Source organism: Microtus ochrogaster, chromosome 1, assembly GCF_000317375.1.
Source record: "Microtus ochrogaster isolate Prairie Vole_2 chromosome 1, MicOch1.0, whole genome shotgun sequence".
Taxonomy (NCBI): domain Eukaryota; kingdom Metazoa; phylum Chordata; class Mammalia; order Rodentia; family Cricetidae; genus Microtus; species Microtus ochrogaster.
The window spans coordinates 100417420-100429438 of NC_022009.1; the positions used below are offsets into that span (position 1 = coordinate 100417420).

A 12019-nucleotide genomic window follows, 5' to 3' on the forward strand; every position below is an offset into this window, starting at 1 on the left:
TGTAGACCAGGCTGGACTCGAACTCACAGAGATCCACCTGCCTCTGCCTCCCAAGTGCTGGGATTAAAGGCGTGTGCCACCACCACCCGGCCATATTCACTGTTTTTAAAGTAAGAATAGACTGTTGCCACAGCATCAAAGGGATTACTTAACATTAGATGTGCATAAAAATATTGCACAACCTCATCCACGCTTTCATCATCTTATTAATTAAATTTGGTTTTTTGATGGTTTCAGAAACACATACACACTAACCTGTAGTAATATTTTGTTTTTGCTTTAACAAATAAAGCTTATCTGAATATCAGAGTATGAAGCTAGCCACACCAGTCAGCCATGGAGTTCAAACAGTGGTGGCATACACATTTAATCCTAGAACTTGCCTCCCACTCCCCTCTCCTCGCTTTTCTGGCCTTCCCTTCTGTCTCTTCCCTTTCTTTTTCTGTCCCTATCCTTTCCCTTCCTCTCTTTCTCCCTTTTTTTCCTTCTGTAGGAAAGAAGAAATTCTCATCCAAGAATACACTATGAATTTTTTTCTGTGAATATAAAATCAGGCTTGTCTTTGGGTATTCTGTCCATGTATATAATAGAATAATATATTTTAATCACAATAACTTGAAAATGTTATAGTCTGAAGTGTAGAACAGAAGAAAGCCTAAGCTGTGGATGATCAGACTTCATTATGAAGAAGATGTAAGACACAAAAACAGAAGTTCCCTTGCTTGTTAATGGAAAACAATACTGAAGGAATCTAATAATTTTGGCACCTGTAAGATTTATGGAATTTTACATTTTAAAATAAATGCGAACGCACTGTGATCTCAGTGACGTGGGCAGGGAGTGGTGTGAGAGTGGTTGGTATTGCCTGAATCTAATTGGTCTTAATAATAATAAAAACCCAGAGTCAGATATTAGGGGGTGAAAGCTGAAAGATCGGAGAAGCAGAACAGTCACCGAAGCCACCGAAGTTCTTACTTCTACAAACCTTTCAGACTGGAAAGGGCCAGATGCTGTCTTTACAAAACCTTAAGATTGAATGCTGTCTCTACAAAACCTCAGGCTGAATCCCGAACTCCTGTCTCCTCCCACCTTATACTCCTCTCTCCCGCCATATCATTTCCCATCTCTGCCTCCCTAGTGCTGGAATTAAAGGTGTGAGCCACTAACCCCTTGGTTCTGTTTATCTTTTAGACTGAGTCAATCTTGGGTAACCCCGGTGGCCTTGAACTCACAATTTTATACACTTACAAAATACATACTGACTACTCTCAACTCTCGGATCTTTCATATTTCTGCTGCACCTTTGTATGCCTTCTTCCCTACAGATACCTTCCTTACATTCATGTCTCTGATCCAGGCTGAGAGTGGCCCGTATCCACTCTAATGAAAAGTGTTTATCTACTCTAAGAGTTTTCCTCGGGAATCCTAATATCTTTTCGTGTGGATATCTTTGCTTCTTCTTTTCCTATCTATATTCTTCGTATTTCCACCTCTTGTCTAATTGTTCTCCATAAGACTTCAGGCAATTTAGTGAACAGGAGAGGCAAGTGGGCATCTTTGTCTTCTTCCTAAGCTTAGGGGAAATGCCACTCCGCATGAAGCTGGTTATAGGCTTATTGCACACAACTTTCGCTATACTGAAATACACTCTCTATCCGTAGTATATCTCCATGAAATTAAGTATGTTAATTTTTAAGTATTACATTATTGATTTGTGTATGTTGAACTATCCTCAACTCATTATTCTTTTATTTGTACATATTAGTTAAACTCAACTGAGTTATTATTTTTTTTTATTTTGCAGTTTTCCAAGACAGGGTTTCTCTGTAGCTTTAAGCTGTCCTGGAACAAGCTCTTGTAGACCAGACTGGCATCAAATTCACAGAGATCCACCTGTCTCTGCCTCCTGAGTGCTGGGATTAAAGGCGTGTACCACCACCACCCGGCTCCACCCCAGTTTCTTAAACTGTGGTTGCAATTCCATATAAGGTCATATACCAGATGTTATGATTATGGGAAAATCTGGGCAGAGTAAAAGTTTTCTGAGTGCATTACAACCAACAAATGATTCAAAATCAAATGTGTAATGAACCCATTCAATTGTGGTTTGGACAGTATCCCCATTCTGCCTCACACAGCTTCTCTACAGCCTTGGTTATGAACACACAGCATATGCAAGAAGCACCTTGCACTGGGCATTGTCCTGCCATGTAACGCCAGCTCCTGCTTTCTGGAACTGCCCAGCTCAGAATTGTGATTACTCTGTGCTATGAAATGCAGTGCTTTTAATATATATATACAAGTCTTTGCTTTGGGAGAAACATAATGGCCTAATTATAGAAGTTTAAATTTGTATTGTGTTAAAATGTTTGGCTTTTAAAATTGTAAACTTGAAATTTTATTTTTAAAAAACCCAGTGATATCTGCTTGGGATTAAGCTAGAATTTCCAATGTGTTCTTAAACTTAATTATATCATGTAGTCATATGTATTTATGTAAAATGGCATTTTCAGCACTGGTGTTTATAAAATCAAACTATCAGTCAACTCCGAAAAACATTAAAGATCCTCTATGTTCTGCAATATCAAATATTTAGGCAAGATTAAATTCTTTATGAAAACATAAGCAAGCATGTCTACCTTATTAGTATGCAAGTTTGCTTTCACACTTCAGTGCTAAAATCATACATGTGCCTAATAGTTGTTTTTGAATTTATTATTAACAGCAAATATTTAATAAATATACATGTTTCATTCACCTTTATACTTAGAATTGTGTAAGACTTCATTGCAAGGAATGTAGTTTCAAGTGGAAAAAGATGAAGCCCTACTTTAGTCCATGAAAGACAAAGTAGACAAATCTAGCCAGAGAAAAAGTATCCAATCCAACAATTACAGTAGTATACAGTGAGTTCTAAAGAGAGACATCCAGGAATGTGACAATCAGGAACTGAGTCCTGAACCTATTTTGCGAGCATTTCTGAATCAAATCATTTTTTAACTCACTCTGTAATGTTGAATAGAAATTTGCTCTGTATGAAAAAGAATATAGGTGTTGGGAAGTAGCATATAGTTTCTGTAAGAGTTTACATTGCATTAAGAAACAATAATATTGATATCTGCTCTCCATTTAACCTCTGAGAAGATATTTAACAAGGTTACAGAGATTGTAGGAGGTGGCATAAGAACAGACTCTGGGAAGTTCTATACACTACAGAAAACCCAGCTCACTATGGAAAACTCTATATGCTGTGGAAAAAATCTATACACTATGAAAGCTCTATACATTATAGAAAATCCTACACATTATAGAAAGCCCTCCACATTGTGGAAAACCTTGCAGACTATGGGTAAAACTATGGATTATGGTAAACCCTATACACTATAGAAAGCCCTATCGAAAAATATACATTACAGAACACTCTATACACTATTGGAAAACCTACACACTGTGGATAGCCCTACATCCTATATGAAGGAGTTTAAAGTTCATCCAGAAACAAATAAGAAATTGTTTCAAAAATGTGACCTTATTTCAGTTTCCCACAGAATGTTCTAGTGAAACACATGATTCTGAATTAGAAGGAAATGAGAGACAACACTCTTGTCAAAGGTAACAAATAAAAAGACTTTGTCCCACATGTGAACATCAGACATTAGGTCAGAGAAAAGGCCAGACAGACATGGACCATGATATGATTCAATACATGCACATAATCAGTGAGACAAATTCAAGCTCAAAAACCAGAAACTTCAGTATAAAGCAGTATTTATTATTAAAAAGAAAGCAATACATAATGTTTAATATGTAAACTATCAAATAGCTATTAAAATGTCCATTTAAAGTCTTTTCAAGTAAAAATATGTACAAGACAGACATACAAAGATATAATCAGCCAAAAGCACAAGTGGGCAGCTCCACAAATACAAATGAAATAAAATTCAATAATACGAATTGGAGTGACATCATATTGCACCAAAATGCATTCCATGTGAAAAAAATGAACAAGAAGCATTTCCATCAGAAGGCACACTTATTTTGCTGCGCTTTCCCACTTATACAACTATCCCACAAAGAGCATCTAGCAAACTTAACTACTGCAGAACTCTCCCTAAAGGGAAATCATTTAGCTGTAGAAGAACCCACTTTATTTCACATACCACATGTTGTTACAACACCGGCGCCAAGGAATTCGAAGACACAACACGATCCACAAAAAACAGTTTCTCTGCACTGCTCACAGCTCATTATTCAGTGTTTCTGTAGCAAAGCCATCTTCCCCTTTAAGCAAGTATTCACCACTCAACGTCAGACATTGTGTGTAATTTGCGCAAACTGTGGCCATCACCTGGCCAAGGTTCATCGTCACAACGCCAGGGTAAAGAACTCTGCCAGAGACGAGGAGTGCAGAGAGCACAGGGTATCACTCTGACTCGGCAGCGTGCTCTTAATCCTGTACTGAGATCACCAGAACAAAGCTGCCTTGCTCCTTCCATGTGGACAGTGCTCCAAGGTCATGAGGATCACAGTCTAGATCCAACTTGGGTCTTAGCATGTTTGTAAATGACGTCTGGAGCACAGATCAGATGACAGTTGTCACTCGGCTCAAGGGATTCCCCCAGAACTACTTAATGACGTCCACAGAAGAATGCAAGAAAGTTAAATATGTTTATCCACAGTGCCTGATACGCTAATATGAACAAACCAACACGCAGAAGAGTTTTTCTACTCCTTGACGAAAGAAGAAAAACTTAGTATGTCAAGTATCTCGATAAAATTGACAAACCCATATTTCAGCAAAGTAAATCCAGATATACTAAAATAAAGATGCATGTAAGTGACTAAATTGATGGAATTCTGAATTAGTAGCTCCACCTTCCCCTTCCCAGTGCATGACTACCATGTATGTCCCACTACAATGAGAACTACTCACTATGAAACTCAGGGTTATAGTCTTATCTGAGAGGGAAGACAGTTACGTTCTCCAAGAACCCCGCACAAGAGGCCAGTTGTAGTGCGTTCTCTGGAATGTGCTTAATATAAAACCACAGGCCACCAGCTCAGCCTTCAGTAATGGCATACTTTTTCATCCTGTTGGCACAGGTAGAAGACATGCCTGATGTTTATGCTTGCAAAATTCCTACATGTTGAAAAACACTACTAACCTTCATTACTATGGTGCTGAAACCCATTGACAGAAACAGAAACTCAGGGCCAGTGTCTGCCTTCAAAGTATACATGCTGCTATTGCACTAATCCCAGGACATTCCTAAGGGTGAAGCTCTCTGGACATGGGTCATATCAAGAAGAACCTAGTTAAAAATGTCTTTGCAGATTTTATAGCAGCAGCAATAAAATTCTCAGAGAAAAGGGCTGGCTAGTAATTCTTTAAGATGGTCAGGTGACTCAAATCATAAGGGAATTCAGGTGGTTTTTCAAATAATCACTGTCCTATATCTACATAGATATAAAAAATATGGGTTTAATGATACAGGACTTTTTTGTTTTCAGAGTAATAAAAAGTGATATTGACAAGTACCTGAAATAATCAGAACACAAAGTAATTCAATGTAAGTGATCTCTCCTGCTATCAACTTTCATTCATTGCAAATAAAGTGGTTGGCTGTGTTTTTATTCTCCCCAGTACTTTTCTACTTTAAGATAATATTTGATTATATTGCTTAGTAAGTAGAATAATAGAGAACTTCTAGGAAAAGATTAATTTGTAAATTCTTTGAAACAAGACCGTTCAATGCAGGGACTCATACTGTCTTGTCATAAGGTATGGCTATAGTTCTGAGTCTGCGGTTCCTAAGGGTCATTAGCAAGAATGTGTAAAATCTGCCTTCAAAATGCACCTCCTAACCAGACCACGCACAACCCACTTAGAGCTGTGACATCCAAAGACCTAACCCATTTTCCCACAAGATGCTGTGAAAGCACCCCACAGGAAGTGCTCAAAACCCAGTTATTGCTACAAAAGAGGGAACTGTGCACTAGTCTTCTCGTTCTTGCCCGGGCCTTGAGCACTGATGTCAGAGGTAACAGGGACATAGCGAGCAGGTCTTCTAAGCAATGATTACTTCAGTTCAAAACTCAGTAGTGTGCATGCTAAAGTGGGCGAGCGTGTTTACTTTTGAATTACTGCAGCCATCCCCACGACAGATGCTTAATGTGTCTCCATTTCTTTGAAAGTATCATCTATAAACCTGTGTGGGCAGGGATTGATACTATAAAAGTACCTTTGATCCAAACAGGCTGAAATACACACGTGTAGCCGGTGTAGCCGGTAGCTGCTTGGAGGCTGAGACCACCTTCTGCATTTAAAGCCAAGTGGGAAAAAAAAGAAGAAGAGTAGTGAGTGGTCCCAATAAAATGAATAAAAGTGGAAGATTTTCCCCCACTGAGAAAATCTTGGGACCTGAGTTTTTCTATAGTTATCATCTTAAAGGCATGGTGTCAAAAACTGAAACAGAAACCCAGGGAACTGCTACTATGTAAATTAGGCAGAAGTCGTTTTAAAAACAGAAGAAAAGAAAAAATAACACTAACAGTATTGTCATGAGTTGGTAAGAAGGACAATGTCTCGGGATATCATAAAATGGTGAACTATGTGGCCATAAGTCATGCTTTTGCACCAATATGTGACATAAAAACAGACAAAGCATTTATATTTAGATACCTAGTGATTTTAAAATTCAATAACATAAAAGATTACATATAAAAACGGGCTTTTAAATCATCTGTTTTAGAGAACAGTACTAGCAATCAGTAACCTACCTTGCCGTCACACTTTTAGCTATGAAATATATTGAAATAGACTTTGGAAATACTATTTATGGGAAAATTTAGCTAAACTATATGTGCAGGCAATAACTCCTTTACCCACATGTAATGTAAACAGAAGCTATGCAAATGACTCATTATTGCTCTAAATTATATCCTCTATGAGCTTCTTGCCATTACACCATGCCATGACTTAATGCCTGCCTTGATGGATTAGGGACATAAAACATCATCCTGCACTCTATGAGCACTGACACACAGAACGTTTTGAAGCAAATGATATTCAAATCGAGTAAGGTTCTTGAGTTATCTTCATTGGAAGCTCAAATCTATTTCTTTCCAAAGTAAGAGATGGAGCTACAAATAAAGGTTCATTAATCGCCTTTCTGTTACTCACAACCTAGCACAATGGAAACCATTGCTTTCTGAATCACATAGACCTTATGAGAAAGCCACCAACAATAGTTTTTATGTGTACATTTCAATTAATATAGCATTTTAAAGTATTTTAAAATATGTTTACAAATATTCTATGATTACTTTTAATGAAAAAATAATAGAAACTATTTTTATCTTATTTACAAAAATGTAGCTATCATAGTATGTATTGTATATGCTATTTTCTTGGTCTTTAAAAAATTGCATACACTTATTATATATATATATGAGTGTTTTGTCTGCATGTATGTGTGTGCACCGTGTGCATGCCTCGTGCATACAGACGTCAGAAGAGAAACTGTAGTCACCCATGGTTGTGAGCTACCCTGTGGGTTGATGGGAATTGAACTCAGGTCCTCTGCAGGAGCAGTCAGTGTTCTCAGAAGCTGAGCCATCCCTCCAGCCCCAATTCTGGGTCTTTTTTTCAATAACACAGTTTCCCTAAAGGAGAGATAGGAGCCTTGGAAGGAGCTTGGGTGCACAGGAGACACCAAAGCCACTTAATCAGCTTCTCAAGGTACCATTCGCAGACAACAGATATGCTTTGTTGTAAGACAGTCAAATTGCCACCTTCTGTTATCCTGACCCTGGGTTGTCTTTGCACACCTCACTTACAAGATATCCACACAAGCCAGAGATGCTCGCTTTCTTTGCATCCCATTCACCTGTAAATTGAGATGAAATAGGGAGTTTGCCAAAGGCTGATCCCAGCTTATGAGGACTCCTGCTATGTAATTGTCTTCATGAAAACCATCTGTTGCTGTTCACATGGCAATTGCGGAAACAAGTTAAGCAGATGCATAAGTGGAACTGGACCCAGCCATGTTTGCTAGGACAACTGTTCAATCTTCTGAAGAAGGAGAAGTGCTGGTCCTGCTGCCAGCTAAGCAAACCCACCATTTATAAGAGCCACTTGGAATCAAAGGGGAGAATCCAGTGCTTTAAAAGAAGAGACAAAATAGCACTGTTAGAATGCCAATCAGTGGAAAACTTATAATTCTGTGAGAAAAAGAAAATTGCACCTAAATTTTGGAAATCTTTAAAAGTTTCATGTTCAAGGCTTTGTGTACTAAACAAAAAATATCTGAAAATAGAGTATTACATGTATTTCTTAAACTGTTTAGGTTTCACTAGCTTTGTGTTATAGTAATCAAATCATATTTTATGTAAACATTCAAATATGTACACCAGCACAAACATTAACACACGTAATCACATGTGTATATATACACACATTAATCTATAATAAGATAAAAGAATTTACTTTGTATAAAAACACACAAGTGTGCAGCACTATTTCTAAATAAAAAGATATGATTTACAAGCTCTCACTAGAACAATTAGGGACATGAATTCCATGACTAAAAAAAATGTTGTGCTCTCTTGAGATATAATTTCATAGTAAGTAGAAATGCAACTCTGTGGATTGTATTTTAAAGAAATACTGATTGGTTATTTTTTTCCTGTGCTTGGTTAAAATAGTATTACAATGCCATTATAAATCTAACACTATCAAAAAGTCTTTGAAAAGAGAGGACGGGTGATAAAGTGTACTCTGACCAGCTTGCACAAGGAAAGATACATAGCACAATGAGACCAAGCAGCCAGGGAGCACAAGAGCCTCAGAAAGAACCAAGACCTGCAGGACTCTCTCCATGGCTTCACTCATTTCGTAGGTAAGAAGACACCACCACATTAAATCTGTGGGTCTAGTGTAAAAATAGCAATATAAAAATATGCACCCCCCCAGTGGCATCTGCTAGAAATAGGTGTATTTTGGTAACACTTTTAATTCTAGAGACCAGATGTATGGTTAGTATATCCATGTTAGTAAAAACAGAAGGAATTGTTACTGACTCACTTAGGAAAATAAACACTTAGTTTGGTCTTTTTTTTTAAAAAAAAAAGTCAACTTTCGATATACATAAAATGTCATTAAGGCTTTAAAAAACTGAACTGGTGAATTGTTCTGGATTAAAATAATCATTGGTACTTTGGTCAATTAACTATAAATGCAATGATTCTATTACAATAATCTTTTAAATGTCTCATTTTTAAACAGTCAGAATGTAAGAGATGAAAGTTACTGTGGCCGTGCTGAGCATTTAATCTTTGGATGTTAGAAATAAGGGTTTTAAAAATCCCACCATTACCTTCATCCCATTTGAAAATTGACCAGTGTTCTCTAACTCTAACCTAGCACCACCCAGCTGAACACACATACCAAAGACTCTCCTTCCAATACGTTTGCCTGCAGTTAGCCCTTTTGCAAGTTGAATCATAACTAAAGTGAGGAAATGATTTAAAATGCCTAGATTTACAAGTAAAAACTTTTTAAAAGCTAGGTTGAAAGTTGAACTATGCAGTGGCATTTCTTCCATAGTTTTTATGTAAGTCTGTGTTTTTCCGAATTGATGCAGATAGTTTTGTCCAGAGACATATCTCAACAGAACTGTAAAGGAAATGTAGACACTGTCAAAAGTCATCACCATGGAAAAATAGCCACAAAGGAAAAGGAAAAGTGATTAGAATTACACTAAGTATAACTGGTTATAGAGATAAAGCCTGACATTTAGAGTTTCCTGGGCAATTTCTCCCATGTTGATGTTGTGCCGTAGTGATTAAAATTTAGTTTTATTCATCAAGAAGTAAAGAACCAAAGAGGTGGTCCATAAATGGATGTCAGAGCAAAAATTACACGTTTTCCAGAACTCAGGGACCAGGATGAAAACAAAGTGACATTCCAAACACCAAACCTCCTCACAATAAGTGAGATCATATTTCACCTAACACAGTCTCCATGATCTTTATTCAAACATAAATCCTAGGATTGCCTCTTAATAACAGCCTCAAGGAATGCTTCTTTAATGCGTTCAAGAAAAGTAAGGCATGTAGATGTAGCTTGATGATAGAGTGCTTGCTTGGCTTTTGCAAAGCCCTGAGTTTGATCTCAAGCTACATTCACAAACATACACACACACACACACACACACACACACACACACACACTACTCCCCTCATCTTTTGTTCTGATGCTCTCTGAGTACAAGCCATTGAAAGATAAGTAACAGTCATGTTGGTCACTAGAGGGAAACAATCGGTCTATGTAAATTAAAGTTATTTCTGGACCCTTTGCCACAATAATGACATATTTCTCTAGTAAGACAGAAAACACTTTTCACAGTATAGATGTCCCAGTAGTAAAGCTATGTTTACAGACCTCCCTTATATACAGAAAACACTTTGGTCTTCTATTTGAAGGTTCTCAGTCAGGATAAGAAATGTTGCAGAGAATGATACCCCACAGTTGCCAGTGCCCTTTGTCTTTTTTACCTCGATAGGTAAGCACCAGGCTCAAGAGCTGAGCTTGCCTCACTGTACGACTTGCATCTTTGCTTTCTACAAATACATTGAGTTACCAGTAAACTGCTCAGAGACTACTCTGAATACACTAGAGGATATGGAGAAAAACAATCGCTTCCTTTAGTCCGTCACCAAAGTCGTGTCTTCTTGAAATAAAGATCCACTTTGTATCTCGGTCCTGGGCAGATGGCCAGGATTTTGATGCATTAAGTTCACAATTCTTTAGAGTCTTCTGGTACAACTTCTAGTATTATCTGCAATGTTCTGGTTATTCTGTCTATAAAGAGATAAGAAGGGATTAAAATGCATGAAAATCAGAACGGCATAAAAATAGCAAAATGTGAATTATTTGGGGAGGGAGACTGAGACACACAGCCACCTTCTTTGTAGTGCACTTTCGAGAATTATTTACTTCATTATAAACCTATCATGCTCAATTAATTTACTTGTCACTTCTACAACTTCCCATGATGCCTCTTCAGTAAGAATATATTAATGTTTTGCATTCAAATGGGAACATTTATTTATGAACCGGGAGGCTGAAAATATTTTGAGACAATGGAACCAAGATATAAATAAATGTTTACAAATATGCTCCTTGTTCAGCTCAAGATGGGTTTGTTCTTTTCTCACATAGGGGATGACAACCAATTTCTCAGACAGTCAAGAGAAGAATATTATTTCCAGTGTCTAATGTGTAGTATTGTTGAGCAAATTACCATATTTATCAAGGCCTCGGCTGTCTCATAAATAGAGGCAGAAACTTGGACTACTCTGGGTCATTAAGGTCTGGTCCTTAGACCGGTTACATTCAGCATCGTCCACAACTCGGAATTTGTTTCAAATTCAACCTTTAGTCTCTTAATTTAGAAGCTGAGGGTTTAACACAGCAAGAAGCAACTGTAACACACTGAAATAGAAGAACCCCTGAGCTGTATCACTTCTAATGATGCTTCCTAGCCACAGCCGTAGAGTGCAGAGCTCTATGGTGATGGTTCCAGGGACATTCTTGCTTGCTCATTCTTTATCACTAATGCCCATAGAACATCTTCAGAAGTCTCCTAATCCTCGAGAACCCCAAGTTCTGTCTCCTTAAAGATTTAAGAACCAAATCTCTCCTCCAGGTATGCTTTCTCTTTTCTAATGATTCATTCTAATAGGTCCTTGCAAACAATATTTAACTACATTAAAAGAGCTATTTTCATCTTTGGCGCTCTGATCCTTGTAGCTTCGATGCTAAATGTCCCCCAGAGACGCATGCATTTGAACACTTGGTCACCATCTGTTGGTGCTGCTTAGGAAAGCTCTGGAAGGTTTAATGGGTGCAGCTTGACTGTGGAATGTGAGCTAACCATGGCTGGCATGGAGACTTTAGCCCAGCCTCACTTCCTATGGTGTCTCTACGCGGTTTGGGCTCCCTCACTGCAGATAG

The 12019-nt window shown here is 37.7% G+C and overlaps 1 protein-coding gene across 3 annotated transcripts in view; it reads right to left on the bottom strand.

Annotated features, from left to right (window-relative positions):
* Positions 1-3754: 3754 nt before the first annotated feature.
* The window catches only part of Slc7a11 (solute carrier family 7 member 11), a 73573-nt gene continuing 65308 nt past the window's right edge, over positions 3755-12019 (bottom strand). For 2 of the 3 annotated variants that reach the window (XM_026782994.1, XM_005343948.2), the window contains one exon: positions 10642-10864. In XM_026782994.1, coding sequence (XP_026638795.1) covers positions 10800-10864 — 65 coding nt within the window. In that variant the 3' untranslated portion in view covers positions 10642-10799. Of the gene's footprint in view, positions 10865-12019 lie in introns of all 3 variants that reach the window. The other variant, XM_026782989.1, reaches the window with a different exon arrangement.